Source organism: Serinus canaria, chromosome 2, assembly GCF_022539315.1.
Source record: "Serinus canaria isolate serCan28SL12 chromosome 2, serCan2020, whole genome shotgun sequence".
In the NCBI taxonomy this organism is placed as follows: Eukaryota; Metazoa; Chordata; class Aves; order Passeriformes; family Fringillidae; genus Serinus; species Serinus canaria.
In genome coordinates, this window is record NC_066315.1 from 109,714,416 (window position 1) to 109,731,654 (window position 17,239).

Below are 17,239 nucleotides of genomic sequence, written 5' to 3' on the forward strand. Positions count from 1 at the left end.
TCACTCACTGTAAAGAGAGATCTGAAAAACTAATCCAACAATAATGGGGGATTCAGCTCATTTTATCTCAAGCACCTGAATTGATCTACCTGCATTTTTCTCAGACATAAGTTACTTTTTGAGTTAAAGTCTTTTAAACCAACTTGCTCTTCTCAATGTTTTCCTGGAGCTGAAGTTGGTACATTTTATATCCCTGAAGCAATTTTGAGAGTCCCCCAGACTGCATAACATTCCTATGGAAGTTCTCTTTGGGAACTTCCTACTGTGCTTGTTCAGCAGGCTCATTTTCAAAGATTGTCAGCTTGAATAATTCAGCTTACTATTATGCCATCAGGGCTCCTCATGCTAACCTCAGGATTTGCTGTTTTAAAAGAACTTCAGAAAATGGCTCAGGTCAGAACACAAACACAGGCACTTTTTTGTGTTATTTTTGGTGCTTTTTTTTTTTTTACTTTTGAATGTGTATTTTAATGCTTTCCCCTTGAACCTCTTTTTAATTCTAAGCTGATGATTAGTCTATAAGATCCAGCTACAAAATAAAGCCCAAAATTGGGTACAGGAAATGATAAATCTGGAGGCTGGTGGTGAGTTGACCTGGACCAGAGCAGCTGCTGCTAGCTGTCTTCCATGTGTCTCTTACTCCCTCCATGTTGAACAGGGGAAGGCTGATGTGTGTTCTGCCTTAGCTCCACGTATCCCCTAGTCTTTGGACCATGTCTGTGTCTGCTTTCAAAGCTGGATCTTCCCTCCCACTCTGTGGAGCTATTCCCTATGCCTGTTTCTGGCCAGCAATACCAGCCAGTGAGATAGATCCTGTGCTCCCAGTGGTAACATCCCAGTGTTGATGGGTTCTTGCTGGGTACTGTAAAACATGGGAACTGTCCCAGATTTACTTTTCTAAATCTGAAAAAGAAAAAAAAAAAAAAAGGTGACTTTGAAATTAGATCCCTTTTTGCTTCTGCTTCAGAGTGGATGGGATTCAGAGTTCTAGCAAAACTGCAGGGCAGCCCAGAGACATAAATAAGGAGCAAACAGTTAGGGCTGGAATGCCTTAGGGCAATATTATTGCCAAATTCTTCATAATGGGAAACCTTAGTCAGTGCTGGCTTTTCTATCCTCACTACAAAACATGCATCATCACAGCCTAATTTTGTTTATAAGGAAATATTAAAAATAAATTGTTAAATTATTCTAGTGCATGAAACTAAGCAGAAACCTGATCAACTGTAGTTATTTTTAAGCCAGGTGCTTTCTGTAAGATGATATAAAGCCTACCAGATTAAAAAAACAAACCTAAAATATAATACAGAGTGCATAGAGAAGTGCACCAATAGCAAACTGCAGTCCAATGTGCAAACTGCAGACATGCACCAAACAAAATAGGTGATTGTGTTGGATGTAGAAGTCAGGACGCTGGCACTGACACTGCCAAGTGAGACAGACTTTTAGTTCTGTGATAGAAATTGAAATGCAGATGTCAATGAGTCTGAATTAAATTTTAAAGAAAAGGATGCCTCAAATAATTGAGGGAAGATTGTTTTCTCCAAATGGAGCAAAGAGAAATTTTTTTGGCAATAACTGAGAAGTGGCAGCCTGCTGCTAAATACAAAGAATGATAAATACAGTCTCATGTGGTCATCCTATTAGGTCTGCCACCTACTGCTAGATATACTGGTTTGGCACTGCTTGTCATACAAAAGAAAAGGTTTGCCAGATCTGTCACACTAGCTAAGTAAAATCACGCAAACTGAGCTCTGTTACACCCTTTCCAAGTTGGAAGATAATTACTGTGCCTCAGAGTTACAAGGCAGGAAGGCAGTGAAGGTATTTATTAATAGGAGGAGGACAGGTAGGCTGCTGCAAAAATGTAAGTGTCGTTGCAGCTGGCTGCAGCTTTGAACCCAGCAGTGTCTGCAAGTCACTTGGATCATGGTAATTCCCCTTTACAAGAAGTTGAGGAGGGACAGGAGAGGACAGCAGAAATGACAGGAATTGGTTTACTGCTCTACAGGAAGAAAAATCTAAAGGCTTCCCAAACAGAGTAGAAGTCTTCCTGAGAAAGGATGCATGCTCTTTCCTACAAAGTTGCTAAGTAGGACATGCTTGGATTTACTTTATATGTAAATGACCAAAAAAAGTTTGTTTGCTTTGTAAATGAGAGGGAGGAAACAGAGTCTTATAAGAAATCTCCAGGACCTTTTTTGTGCCAGTAGATGACTTGAAATCAGAGCACTGGAGAGAAGCAGAACCGCTGGGACAAATCCGTGTTTGGAATGGGAAGAGCAAAAGAGGTGGGAACCGCTCGGTGTCTGCATCTCACATCTTCTGGGACTGCCTTCCTTGTGAAGCACTCTGGGTCAGACTGGGTTTCTTGTAGTTTCTTGTAGAGATAGTGTTAAACTCAGCTCTGTTTCTTGATTTCTTTGCTTTGGGTCTTTGCCTTTGTGCCTTCCCCGTAGTGCCACAGAGCGAGGCCGGAGGAATTACTCAGGAACAGTGAGGCAGCATAGGGCTGGGCTGTTAGTTACCAGCAAGTTGAGAAATCTGTCAAATTGTGAAGTAGATGGGGGTTTTGTTTTGGTTTTTGTGATTCATGCACAGCTCACAAAAACAGTCGTTCTTTCCTTTGACACTGGAAGCTGTAAAATTAATGTTTCTGTTCATCTTTTCAACAGGAAAGCATATGTAAATAGTGATATACATGGTTTTCTGATTTACACTCTGAGTTTGTCCATTTCTGTAATTTGTCAAGCTATTCTCCACTCAGTAAATGGCTGGATAGCAGCCACATGGGGTTGCTTGAATTCTTTCAGTTGCTAAAAATAAGTTGGTTTTGAAGTTTTTTTCTGTAACTGCTGAGGATATTTGAGGCAATAATCAGTGACTGTCAGCCCACATTACAAATTGTTTCATGCAACATCGCATTTCCAGTCTTTGGCAGGGAGAAGAGAACAGATCTGTGCAGTATGGAAGAAAGCATCCAGTACACAGAGAGACAGTAGCAGCAGACAGGGCTCAGTGCCCACAGGGGAAACACAGCTTCTGGAGACAAAGTTCTGAACTAGAAGACATTTGATTTAAATCACTTTAATTACATTCTGTCCTAATTTTTCCTCCTTGGTTCTCCAAACTAACAACTATGAGTACTACTTTTCATATTACGATTGTAGGATGTGCCTCTGGATGCTGTTGTTCCTTGTTTGCTACGGATTCTCTGATGTACTTTCCTCTTCTATTGCCTTGCTTTGCTTTCTACTTGCATTCTCATATCCCTCTTTCTCAACTCTGATTTTGTTTGGGGTGTTTGTTTTTTTTTGTTTGAGTTTTTTTGATCAGTATTCATTCAAATTAAATTCAGTGCTTCACAGCATTTCAAGGGATATTATTGTAGAAGCCCTGTCTGCATCAGTTTGTGTCAGTAGGGTCAGCACAGTTGGTGCAGGAATAGCTAGTGTGCACAGGGAGAAAAAATATATGCTGAGACCAGGTAAGCCCTGGAGAGCAGCAGTCCTGCTGAATCCACAGGACACCCCAAGATCCCATAAACTCTGAACTGTAAAAGTCTGCCAAACCTGCCCGAGGCCTCCACTAGCACTCATTAGTATCCAACAGGATATGTAACCCAGCAGCATCTGAAAAAGTGGCCAATGTAGGCTACAGAGCTGCATACACAGCTGGTGAAGGAAGGGAAGGGACTCCTGAGGAACTCTCTGGAAGCCAGTGGCCCACTAGTCCAATCCCCCTCTCCTGGGTTTCACTTCCCAACTGTAGCTGTAGCAGGATGAAACACGGGATGGGGAGAACTGAATGCACTCTGTGAACAGTCATTGGCTTCTAATAAAAGCTACTCAGTTCTATTAATAACAGCTAAACTCAAAAGCATTTTATGATAAACATTGGTCTGTTTCTCCCCAGTGTAATTCACTCAGGGAAATGGATAGTCTAATATAGGGAACTTGCAGCTATGGGTAACTTTACACATACCTGCAAATATTTGCATTACAACAACATTGAGCAGATCATAAATTTCTGCCCTGAAAAAAAAAAGGCATAATCATATTTATCTCTTTTACTACATAGGATTTTCTGAAACTACTCTTTAAATTGCTTTTAATTTTTTCTTCTGTATCTTAAGGTCTTTTCTATTTCCCTGATCCTCTACATCTTCATCGTTTTGTATTTTACCCCTTTTGCCTAAGTTTTCCAATGTGGGAGAAAGAATTTCTTTAGGTATATTGATTGATGACTTTTTAGGAGATGGAAACCTACTTTAAAATCAATTCAGCCTGTGTGTGTTGTGGAGTTTTGAGGAACTGAATTGTGCTTGCTGGCTTTTGTAGAGTGGTGATGTGATGCCAGTGTCTTCAGCTGAGAGCTGTGCATGGCCTGCCATGAAGTAAAAGGATGTGGCATCCTTTTCTCCTTGCCTTCATTGCACATCTTTATCCCTCCACCCTTTCAAAGGAGACTCCAGCTCTCCATCCTTACATTCCTCACACCCACTGACTAGGACCTCTATTGCATTCCTTTGTCCACCTAAACTAAATTCCACCCTAATGATCCGGTGTTTCCTACCACTCCCTTGCCTGGGTGCTGCTGCGGCATCTCGAGCCAGCAGGACGGGTTGAGGTGTTGGCATGGCTCACGGAGCAGGTGGAGACCTGGCAGTGCTGCTGCACACTGCAACAAGTGCCAATTATCTCATGTGGCCACAGCGATTGCACTGCTCCCTGCAGCTCAGGTAAGTACCTGTTTGCAGGCAGAAAGGCAGGAGTTGTTGCTGAGATGTGCCTCTTTGGCTTGACCTGTATGAGCATCAGCAGAATTAGCTTCCAAGTTTTAGGGACTTGGATTTTTTTATTATTTTTTGAGGATTTTTTTAATTTGAGACAATATGAATGAATTCAGCGTGATGGTGTTACTCAAATCCCTCTCAAACTGAGGTCTACATACTGAAGACAATTAAGAACCTCTGTCTTCAATATGCTGCAAATATCACACTCTTCAGAAAGTATAGCATGGAAAACATTCCATAGTGTATTAAGTGTCATATTTCTAACGGGATCACTATGTCTCTCCACTGCTGCTGCCTGTTAGAAGTTCTGGTCAACACCTCCTGGTGAGAGATGTCTTCAAACCATTATCTCAGCTTGTAAGGATGGGGCACTCTTGTTGGAGTAGTGCTGTCAGATCCCAGTTTAACTTCAGAGGGGCACTACTTGGCCAAAAGCCATTATACCATGATGGATTTGCTGTTCTTTTGCCAATACGATGCCTGAGGTTTTTCAGCTGTGCTGGAATCACTTTCCACATTACATAAATGGAGGAAAAACAGTACATTGAAAACAAAGCTTAAGAGGCTTGGAGAGATTCAAAGAAATGAAACAAAAACATGTTTAATAGCTAATTCCCATTCTGGTTTGGCTTTAAGGTAGCTTCAGCCTTCCAGTTTGCTAGCAGCCTCCTAAGTTCTCTGCCAGGTTGAATCACAGCTTCTGGAGCTGGGATCCAGTCCTTTAGACAAGCCATCTTTAAAGGTCTGATTACCTTTTCCAGATGATAGTGAAGTATAGTGAGAATTGCTTAATGTTTTCCTCCTCTTAAAACAGGGGTTTTGAGGAATATAAATTCACCTGTGGGAGCTTCTTACATCCCTTGGTCCCTGATTCAGTCTGAGTACCCCTGGGATCCTGTTTGGTGTGGTTTCATGCTGTTATGCAGAGATAGCTGTCTTTGGAATACTCCTCCCTGCTGGGCTGTCTCAACTAGTTGACTAGGAATGCAAAACAAGCAATAACCAGAGCCATGCTCTGACTGTAAACCATTATTTACCTGCTAGGAGTGATATTTCCTGCTGACTGAGGAGTCAAATTAAGAAACTTGGCCACGTAACCATGGTATGTAATTCAGGGCACCAACTGAAACCCATGTATGGTTGCTCCATCTCATGTTTCTTAGTCTGTAATGTACCACTTGAGAGAACGGATGTGAGGACAAATTTAGCCCTCATAGGCAATTCCCTCCAGGAACTCAGAAGGGGAATAGGCCTTAATGTGGCAGCTACAAGGGGGCAGCACCATGATTTCATTGTTAAGTGAGACACTTCAAAGGACTGCCAGCCTTTTTGTGCTGCATTGGCAAAAACACAGGCTTTCCTGGATTACAGTTACTGTGCTTCTCAATGGCAGATTTTTTTCCCCTCTGGAAAGCTGTTCAGGCAAGTGCAGCAAGGCTCCAGTTGCATGACACAACAGTCACAACTGATTGCCTGTGCTTGGAAGAAGCCTGGTTGGATGAAGAAAGACCAGTGTGCCTGGAACTCATGAATAAACTCTAAATGCAGCACTGCATGAGGGAGCTCATAGACCTGCTACTATATCAGGGGGCATCTGATTGTTGTGCAGATGTGTTGGACACTGAGCCATTGTGAACACAGCTGAATTAGGGCATTGTAATGAAGGGTTTCTACTCATTTCAATTTTCAGCATACGACTATTGCATCACTGCTCAGCCAATGCAGACAAAGACCATCCAGTGAATCTTTGTGGGGTTTTTGTTGGGTTTTTTCCTTTTTTTGCTTCCAATTTGGTAGCTGAACTAAAGACTTCATGTTTTCTTTTCAGTGCCAAATTGCTGCAAGGAACAATTCAAGCCGGCAACCAGGGAAAGTGTTTGGATGCTCAAAGTAAGTATGTTTGTGCATTTGTGGCTTTTTTACCTAAGAACTTGTGTTTGATGTCTGCAAGGCAGTAGCTAGATAAGTTTGGTATCAATAACAAGTGACATTGCTTTTCATCATCTTTGACTACGTAATAGTCATGAAACAAAATCGATGGAAGTTACACAAGAGGTCACAGACCTCTTAATTAATAAGTTATTAAATTTAAAATAAATATAAGAAGTAATTAGGGGGTTTTTTTACTAGAGAAAGAAGGAAGTGGAGAAAAGAAATTAAAAATAAAAAAAATCCTTGAGGTGAACCATGAATCTGACTTCTTCCTTCTACTTGGGAGATTTGAGAAATTGTATCCTTCCCTCTTTGTTTTGTTAACTGTTAGCTCTTCTGCACTTTTTTAGTGCTGCCATCATAATGTTAAACAGAAAAAAAAGCAAATTACATGAAGCACAAGAACAGAGTTAGCAATTAATGCCACAGAGAACTTGTAAGGCGCTGTTCCTTTTTTAATTCCCAGCTATGGGAGTTTAATTTCAACCATCTAGCCTTAAGCTTGGCATCTGTGAAATGTGCTCAGGAAGTCACCTGAGGAAAGTGATATCACACCAGTGATATCAGTCAGGAGGCCCACAAGGTGGCAATGTTTAGAAAGCCTTCAGAAGGGATGTGCCCTGAACAGATCCCTGCTTCCTGCAGCTGCCATCACTTGCTGCCCTTGTACCATTTCTGCTGCATCGGTGCTGTTAAACAGAAAATACCAGCTTTGTCAAAATCGAGCGTAGGATAGCTGGTACTAAACCTCTTGTTTGAACGGGTTCACCACTGGCAGTGCTCACCATTCAGGATACCATTCCTGCCTTTTCCTTTGGAAGGAATGTGCTGCAGCATTAGTGGTTTGCAATAGCTTGGGGCTTCTTTATGCATAGCTAGTAATAAACATATGCATGGCACTGAAATGGTGCTCAGGCTGTGTAATGAAGACCTTCCATTTTCAAAACATACTGCTGCATTTTTGCTAATGCTTGCAAAGCTGTTACAGAGTGTAAACAAATGCTAACTTTGGATGTAGGAGGCAGCTCAGTTTGCAGTGATACTTTGTGCTTCACAGCTAGAAGTGAAAAGACTTGCTTTGCTGTGAAACTGGGGGGTTGCTACAGGTTATGTAATACCCTGGAAAAAAAAAAAAAGGAAAGAAAACTTAAATATATTTGCATAAAGATTTCTCTAGATACCTGGTAGGTGTGAGAAAGTATCCAGGATAAGTTCTATGGTATATACAAGAATTGCCACCAGCAATTGTTCACCAGTGCAGGCAGAGGTGAGTAGGAGAAGGACAGTTAAACGAGGAGCCACATAGTCCAGATTCATCTGATTGCAAGCTAACTTCAACAGCAATTAGCAGACATGTGGGGCTCAAGTGTACTTGGAGATTCTCAGGACAATCAGGCTATAATTTAGTCAAAAGAGACTCTTATGCCTCAAGGATGAAGCAATAAATCTAGACTACAGGAGGCATCTCAGAGTAAGAGCTAGCAAAACATAAGGCTCTCCCCCATGGGTGCAACCTTTCCTGGGAAGGTGTTGCAGATGGAAGGGCAGCAGGACAATGCCCTGTGCTGAGCCACAGAGGCTTTCATCTGTTGCTGTCTGCTCTGGCACGGAGCAGAGGCTGCTCCCTAAAGTCAAGCTTTGTCACTGCAGTTATGCTGGCATTGTCACAAGCACTTGGAAACAACAGGAAATCTAAGGAAAACTGTGAGCATGGAGATAGTGCACAACCACCAAGTGGACATTTATAAAAGCAGACTGTATCCTACCTGTCTGACAGAAACTTATCTGACGTGTGCAGATTTCCTGCAATGTGTAACCCTTTCTGTGAAGCAACAGACAGTGTTCCAGTGGATTCCCAATGGATTGCTGCTCGCTGTATTGCCTTTCCTTTTCAAATCCTTTAGTCCTTATGGCCTATTGTATATCCAAATGAAGATCTAGTTATCAGCTTTCTAATACCAAAGATTCATTACATTGCTGCAGAATGAGCTGAGCTATTCCAAATCCATGTAACATGTTATTATATACTAGTCTTTGCTCAAGACACCTTCTGGTCAGGTTTCAGTGGCTTTGAGCCTGACAAATGTGTGTGGTTTTTTTGTGGAATTAAGTTATGTGGACAACAACATGAGGGAGGTATACTGGAATATTCAAGAAATTTTACAGTTCTTGTAGTAGGTGCTCTCATGTGTGACACACAGATAAGGGCCCTTTTGGCAGTAGCAATTCCTTGATTGATGCACTATCACCAAAGAAATTACAATACATCCTAACACTGGAAAGCAAGGTTGGTTTCTACTGGAACATTAGCTCAGGAATTACTTGTTAGATTTCAGTTGTTGTGAGATAGAGGAAGAGAAAGAAAACAGATTGAAAATGTGTGCATATGTATATATCTGCATGTGTATATAAACCATGTTTGTATGATGAAATACTAATTCATTAAGTTATGGGGAGATCTGAACAAAGGCCTGTATGAGCTTTTTTCTTCCCTGCAGACAAAAATATTCTCTGATTGCTCATGATCAAGGTGCACGTACTTACCCAAACCAGCCAGACTAAATAATTTCTTCCTCTCACTCCTTTCTCCTTACCTCCCAGCACCAGAACAGGTGCAGAATAAACACTGTTTCTAGATGAGGGCATTTTGTTTCCCACTCAGTTCCTTGCTGTTTGTTTCCCCCAGCTGGTTTCGACAATATCCACTAAAGGAGGTCCAACTTTCCTTCAGTCAAAAGACTGAAGTGTGACGTAGGTGAACTTCTGGGCTGAGCAGAGTGCTTTTAAAGCATTTTCATTCTGTGGAAACACCATAAAGTCCCCCAAAATGCAGTAGAGGACATCTGTTGATGAGTTGGTCCTGCATAGGACACAGATGCTCTATAGATCCAACATGAGAAAGCCAGGACCCTAAAGCCTGAACCTGAGGGAGCAAAGTTAACCAAATGGAATGTTTGTTTATGGCTGTGCACTCACCAGCCCAATTCCCTTCTTAACTTAGGAATTGGGTAGCTTGGATAGCCTTTTATGGTGCTGTCTGAAGATATTCTGAACTTTGGGGTGATATTTATTTTTCCAGTACTCAATACCAAAAATTATCCCACAGGAGCTCAGCAAAGCAGCTGATGATTCATCAGGAATGTAACTTTGCTTTTCAAAAAAGATAACGTGTGGTTTTGTTCAGAGTTAATGAGATCCTTTCCAACACAGAAGCTGTCAACAGCACTGACATACATTTACAGTTAAAAAACACATAGCCTTGTGGTTGGGGCTTTTATTAAATAGAAACCTCATTTTCTACTGAAATGAGGAAAAGGCACTGTTTTCTTGCCACTAGTACCTTTTGTGTTCAAAATGTTAGAAACCTTTTATTAGTATTATTATTATTATTTTATACACAATGTGGCTGTTCAGAGGTTACAAAATGGTGCCACTTAATGCCAGGACTGCTGAAGCCATGATAATATAAATAATCTATATATTTTAAAAGATACCCTTGTTTCCAGTCATCTTTTATTGCCTTCTGCATCTTGCCTATCAATGGTGCTTCATTTAGAAGCTGGAGAATGTTCATTAAAGGATGATTCAAGTAATGATTTGAGTTTTGCTCCAGCAGAAAAAGAAACCATGAAGTGTAGGACCTTGAAAAATATTAATCCTTGTCAGATATATCAAGTATTTATAGTGCATGTAGATGCTATAAAAATAACTGTGTAATTTTTCAAAGCAGTTTCTAGATTTTATAAATATAATCTTGCATGTGCCCCTGTGCTGTGGTAGGCACTGGGGAGCTTTCCTGGTCTTTCTTCCCATGCTGCTGCTGAAGCCTGGATCTGGACAGCAGGCACTGGGGTGCTGAGCTGTGGTGCTCAGGGCCTCCAGCAGCAGAGGAAAATCCAGAGGTGGACAGGCTCCAAGTATCAGCATTTTTTAATATTTCTCTGCAATCACTGGAGCTGGAAACTTTGGTTTTCATTAGCTGACTGCTTGGATTCTTGTACACTTCAGTTGCTCCATGATCTGCAGCTTGCAGAAGATCACCCTATGTGTACTGAGTCAGAGTAAAGTGGGAGTCACTGGCAGTGCACAGCACACTAATGAGGTCAGGTGGAAGCAGCACAGAAGTTGTTCTTACAGTAAGATTGTTCCTTATAATAATGGCTTCTTCAGCCTTCTCAGAGACATGTTTAGAGCTAGGTCAAGTATGAGAAGGCCACTGTTGTGGAGAGTGCTGCTGTGTTACAGTACAAGGTGGCAAAATTAGAGGTTTTCAGGTCTTGGGACCTAGTAATTTGTTGCACTCAAACCCAAATGTTGTAATCATCTGTAGCATCTTGCATGTCTGCTCCTACCTGAGCCTGGAGCAGGAACAGGCATTAGGTGGGAAGTGCAAAGGGGCACAGGGGCAAAGTCAATGGCAGCTGGCTTGAGCCTTAAAAGCCTCAGCTGGAGATCTGCCACCAAAGTGTGCACACCATGTTAAAAATCCTCTCTGAGTCATTAGGCAGGCCAGGTGCATGTCCTGGGTACCATTTACTGTGGCTGGGTACCATTTACTGTGGGAGCACCAGTTTTAAGTCTCCCGGTACCCATTCCTCATAGAAGGAAGCTGGCACTGCCCCTGTCTTCAGGTTTATGCAGTGGCTTCCATTAGAACTTCATCCTCTTACAGAAGGTTCTGGATTTGGCACACCACTAATGACCTGAGTGGGATGTGTGGGATAAATGCCTCCTGTACAGCACTACAGGAAACTACCCTTACTTCATGTTGTAGGTTTTGAAACAAATAACTAATTCTTGTCTTGTGTCTGTATAAAAGAACAATATTGACTGTGCTCAATTATTTTCAGGCTTGATCTGATTTCATAGCTAGGATCGTTTTTGTGTAATGTAAGAGGCTTCACATAATCACTCTTTTAAATCTACAGCTTATGTTTGACAAGTGGGTCATTGGTTAATGGAAGCAAGTAAATCCAGCTGTTTATCTTCTCAGCAAGACCATGCACTTTCTGTATGCTCTTGTCTGCTCAGAATGGAGACGTGTACATTTTTAATGACCCTCCCTCTATTGCAGAGTAGGGTGTGAGCTTTATCTTATATTTCATTTCTTCCCTACATTCAAATACAATAAAGTCACAGCATTACTTCTGCTGGTATCCCACCTGATCCCCAAATTTGTGGCAGCAGTTGTGGTACTATTCATTTTTAATTTAATTACTATGTGTGATTTTTTAAAAAGTTGTTTATTTGGCTTCATGAGGAAAATTTACTGTTGGATGTTGCTTAAAGGTTTTCTTTCTCCTTTACTTCTCCTAACCAAGCCCCCAGTATTTCTGTGTGTTGCTCTCAAGAGATGCACCTTCCACTAAAGCAGACCAGCAGTCGCTTCCTCCCAGATAGCTTTAACTCTTAACATATTTTTGGGTAACTTGAAATTTCAGGGTTTCAGAAATTGCTATGTAAGCCTTCTGTAGGGTCCTAGCATCTAAATAAAGCACTTGCAGCACTAGGTTAATAAAGTGCTCAAAGTATTAATGGAAACTTGGTCTAATAAGTCAAGCTGCAAAAGTCCTCTTAGGGAATGTCTGTCAGCAACATAATTTTCGTGACACAGTTTTCACATATTCTAATTTTTTTTCAATTCAGACTACTAATATAAGTGTAACATGATTAAAGCTGTCTATGAAAATTATTTTTCCTCTTCATGTGAAAGCTATTTTATTAATAAAGACTTAGCATAAACACCAGGATGATAATGAGCATTAACTTGCCAGGGGAAAGAGTCTGTTTTCCATCAATAAGTGAGAAAACTAAAATTTCAGATTAGTTAGGGTGTTGTGCTAAGTAGCAATTAAATTATACTCAACACTTTCTTGCCCCCAAATGCTCTAGTACTTGCAAATAGAAACTATTACTTTAGAAGTGTGTTACAGGTCTAAATTCTTAACAAGTTTAAAAGCATGTGGGTAAGAAATTCTCAGAGAGTAAAGAGCAGAATTCCTCAGATGCTTGCATTTGGCTGGGAAGGAGCCTGAAATAGCTGAAAGCGAGCCTAATTGTCTATGGGAAGACAAACTTCTGTTTAAAAATGCTGTGTGTGATACACGTATTTGCTCTAGCCCAAAGAGGAGGCACTCCCTGATTTCTCTGTGAGCTAGAGATCACAAACAAATCCTTGGCAACCTAGTTTTTCAGAGGCGCTGAGGTGCCTCAGGGATTTCGGCTCTTTGGTGTGTTAATGGCAGCGATGTGTCACACGAGGTGTGTGAATCCCGGCTGTGATGCAGCCTTTAAACACAGGTGTCACTTCTTGGAGTGGCTGCGTGTGAAGGTTCGTGCTGCTCAGCAGGCAGCACTGCAGCCCATTGCTCTGGGCCGGGATGAAATGAGGAGTAATTAGCTAATGACAGTATGTTAGCTGGACAATAAGTGTGCTGGGGACTTGTCCGAGGGAAGGAAACCAATTTGACCCAGGGTTCTCTGCAGGTGGCTGAGGAAGGGAAGTGGAAATCACCCAAGCCTATAAAGGATTATGCCTGACAAAGGAAGAGTGGGAAAGAATGGGAGAAAAAACAATAGAGAAACCACAGGTGTGGAAGAAATCCTGAGATGAAAAGGAGGAGGCACTCATTTAGTTGTAGCAGTGGAGAAGAAGGATTGGATTGGCTTAGCTGCAGAGCTGGAAGTACTGAAAAGATTAGAAAGCCACCCATGGAAGAAAGGATGGAGATGCAGCTCGGTTGTGCTGAGGATGACGCTTGCGCAGACTCGTGGTAGTAAGTGTTTTGTGAAAGCTGGTCATAACAGCAGGGCCTGCTTCTGTGCTTGTAAAATGAGGAAAGCTGACAGAAATCAGTTTTTGTAAAATGCAATGAATGTCCCAGATGAAAAGGAGAAAGGGGAAGGTTGCACACAAACAGAAAAGCACACCACTCTCTGTGTAACTTCTTGGCATTTGCTAATTTCACGGGCAACGAGATGCCTTGGCTCTGAAAGAAAGTGATTTGTAGTGCACTGTAGGGTCCTGAGGAAACTGTCGAGTATTTTGCACTCACTAGGTTTTTGGGCTGGGGCTTTCAATCACAGAAACACTCACACACTACTGAATGACTTGGCAGTGTGATTTTGATCCTGGTCAGGCATGAATGCGCAATGGATTTTTTTAAATGCTAGCTAGAGCATGTAATACTGTTTATGTTGGCTTTTTGCTGGGTGTGGGAGGACAGACACTTAATTAACAGTTTCCTGGGACAAAGTAACCCCTTCAAATCCCAATTTGTAAAGATCCAGTCTTTGTCAGCTGGTGAAACATTCTTGATCCAGTAAAATTTAATAGACCATCTGCTGGAATAGTTACTTTCTTGTGCCAGCCTTCTCCCTTCCTCTTTAGCAGTGGTGAACACCTTGGGCAGGTGAGACAAGTCTAAATCAATTGACTGAAATGCCTTCAAAGTGTATCACTAACATTTTCAGTGTAGAGCACTAAGAAGGTATATCAGAGATGGAGATTGTCCACCCCCACTCGATTTTATCACCTTTTTACCTTTTTCCAGACACCCCCTCCTGAGCCCCAAGAAAGGTAAAGATTCCTCAACGGCTGAAAATACATAAATAAATGCTAGACTTAGTCTCTCACATTTCCAAGCCCTTCCAGGCTTTTACCATTTATAACTTGTTTTACTGGTTTTGTTTAAGATACCAGTGTCTGAAGCTCTGACTTTTCCCAGCGGTAACAGTCATAAACTGTACTGTGTGGAAACCTGAAAACCCCAAATCCTTCTCTTCTAGAGCACTAATCTCACTTTCATTTAATTAAAATTTTGTCATCCTCCGAAAAAATGTAGGAATCCAGATTACCTGAACATTTTTGATGTTTTTATTTTGACTTTCCATAGTCTTTACATCTGAATTCTGATAAAACAAGCCTAGAAAACTAGGTAACACCTCGGTGCTAATGGAAGTGGCAATGGTACATCTAGAACAGCTCCAGCCAAAGAAATGCATGTGAATGAGCCGTGAGTCAGTCTCCAGCCTCAATTCCTTTCAACCAGTATTAAAGATGCAGGAATCCTTACTCAAAGCATTTATTGATTACAGCATTCATATCCAGGTTTTTAGGTGAGAGCATCTCCACAAGGTGTGTCTGAAACTCTGCTTTAGCCCAGTGGATATCACTGAAAACAAAGGTAACAGACACTAAAGAGCTCCAAATTTTGGGTTAGTCTGGAGCTAGTGGAAGTAAAAATTCCTTCTCTTTGGAACCATTCCTCACTGAAGTATTTCCTGCTCTCACGGGAGTTTTTTGTTATGCAGAAAGTATAAAAATGTTCCAGCTATTCGGTGTGAACTAATGTTTTAAGTAAGGCATCCTTTGATGTATACTGAAGAATGCTTCTTTCTAAATAGGAATTTGGGGAGTTTATTCGTTAAAGCAGCTGGATTCAGCTAATTGGATTTAATAAATGTCCACTAAACCAATTTATTAATTTTAATCTAAGAATTAATATTTAAAGTACACAATTAGTCTTAAAATATCGTATTCAAGGGTTTTTGAAATCCTGTTCCTGTGAACATAGCTCCTTGTTTTGTAGGCAGCTCTTGAATTAATCCTCTGATTTCTATTTGATTTCCACAGTATCTATAAAATGTAACTTTTATAACTGGTCTTTCTAAAGGAAAATACCCACAGTCTGTGGCTCTACAAGATATCTCTCTTTAGCAATCAATTCATGCACTAATGGTCAGATTGGATTTGCAGCTCATAAGGCTAAATTTTCATGTATGCTTAGCAGACAAAGACTCCAAGATTTATTTTATTCTTCCTCACAGGCACAGAACTCTTTTTAAAATGTTAAATGTGAGCTCTGAAATATAAATATGTCTGTATATTTAAAAATAGACTTGAATTACCTCATAGGGATGTGGTCCATGCACATTGTGTAATTGGGACAGCCCTCTCTTTTTTTTTTCCCTCTTTATCTGTGTCCCTCCAGGGAAGCAAATAATCAAGACTTTGCTTAAAGTGGCAACACTAGAATCCCCAAGGGTGGGAAGCTCATTCTTTGTCTAAGGGATGTCTGGAGTGATAAGTAGCTGTTTAATACAACTTATGCAGTGTTTCTTTGTCCTGACAAAATTATAATTTGCTGTTTGTTATAGTGAGTTTAAATGCCCAGAAACAGAAGGTATGGAACGAGCTGGTGGGATGGTGGTGGGACAATTTATTCAGGGCTGTGTAAACAAAGAGAGTCTATAAAGTTACAGTTTTCAATTTTTACCTGAAGTGATTTTATGACACTCTGTTTTCTTTTGGGTTGATCAGTGCTGCTGACAGTATGTCAGCAAAATAGGAAACACCAGTTCTCCCTAACCCAGGTCAGCTTGAAACTTACCACGCACCTCATCACGTCTGATTTATGTTTGCTGGGTTAGGAACACTGCTGTTGCTGACCCCTTGTTGGATGTTTCTGTGTGATATGTTATTGTCACAGGTTAGAACTGTGCTCTAGTTTAGGCTGGCACAAGCCAGTGCTCTCTAATAGACATTCAGTTGCAGACACCTCACTTGTACTTCTCACAGATAACAAGCAAATCTGGATCTCCTGAATCTTCTGCTCCTAATCTGCTAAATGCAACTTTAGAAATTAGGCTGATTCTGATGCAGCCTAATTAAGTAGGCTCATGGTTATACCCATCTTACTGACCCTCCTCATGCTGGGAATAAAGTGTGTCAATGTACCTTAATGAATTGGGACTTCCTTGAGCAACCAAGGTGTGTCCAAGACTTAACAGAGTGACTTCTTTTAGCTCCTTCCAAACTTTCTTCCTGAGTTTCTTTATTCACTTATTTTCAAATTTAAACACTGTTGGCCAACTCCTTCAGGAGAAAGAGACTGTTTCTGCATGGAGTTCTTATAAACACACACACTTGAGTGCTAGGACTGATTTTAATCTACAGTGTGTAAATCTGTGGCTTTACAGAATTCTGTTAATCTTTGTTGTGATAAAGGAAGACTATGAGGATAGTTAAATTAGAAAAGCAGATTACATTGCTCAGGACTGCTGCTTTCCAAAAGTTATTGCTACTTTCCAACTGTTTTCTGAAATCTAGTCTCAGGTTTTCTTTCCCCTGTGAAAAAAAAAATGCACTTGTGACAGGAATGTTCGTGAAGCTGCTCAGAGAAGTGATGTACATGGCCCAAAATACTTATACTGGCATCATATTTGCTGCAGTTTGTAGCTGGGCTCTATTCTGAGAAGACTGCAAGCAATATCACCCTGACTCCTTTATGTGCTTCAATGTGAGCAGAGATGTCAGAGATGAGGGATGCCTGCTGGCCACTCTAGGGTTAAATGTGTTTTTCTTAGTCTCACTCCCTATTCCTCCCACTGTCCCAAAGTTATCCAAGTGGTGGGGAATTTCTGCAACCATTACTTGTATTTATAGTTTGGCTATGTCGTGAAATACTCCCTAAAACCATGTGTGTGGGGTTTTCTTTTCCCCTCAAAAAT

At 41.0% G+C, this 17,239-nt stretch overlaps 1 protein-coding gene across 5 annotated transcripts in view; it reads left to right on the forward strand.

Moving 5' to 3' along the window:
- The window catches only part of MAPRE2 (microtubule associated protein RP/EB family member 2), an 87,529-nt gene that overhangs the window by 9,362 nt on the left and 60,928 nt on the right, over positions 1–17,239 (forward strand). For 3 of the 5 annotated variants that reach the window (XM_050971131.1, XM_050971134.1, XM_050971136.1), the window contains exon 2: positions 6,624–6,685. In XM_050971131.1, the coding sequence (XP_050827088.1) occupies positions 6,624–6,685 (62 nt within the window). Of the gene's footprint in view, positions 1–2,258; positions 2,292–6,623; positions 6,686–13,280; positions 13,504–17,239 lie in introns of those variants that run through there. The other 2 variants (XM_050971135.1, XM_050971132.1) reach the window with 2 other exon arrangements.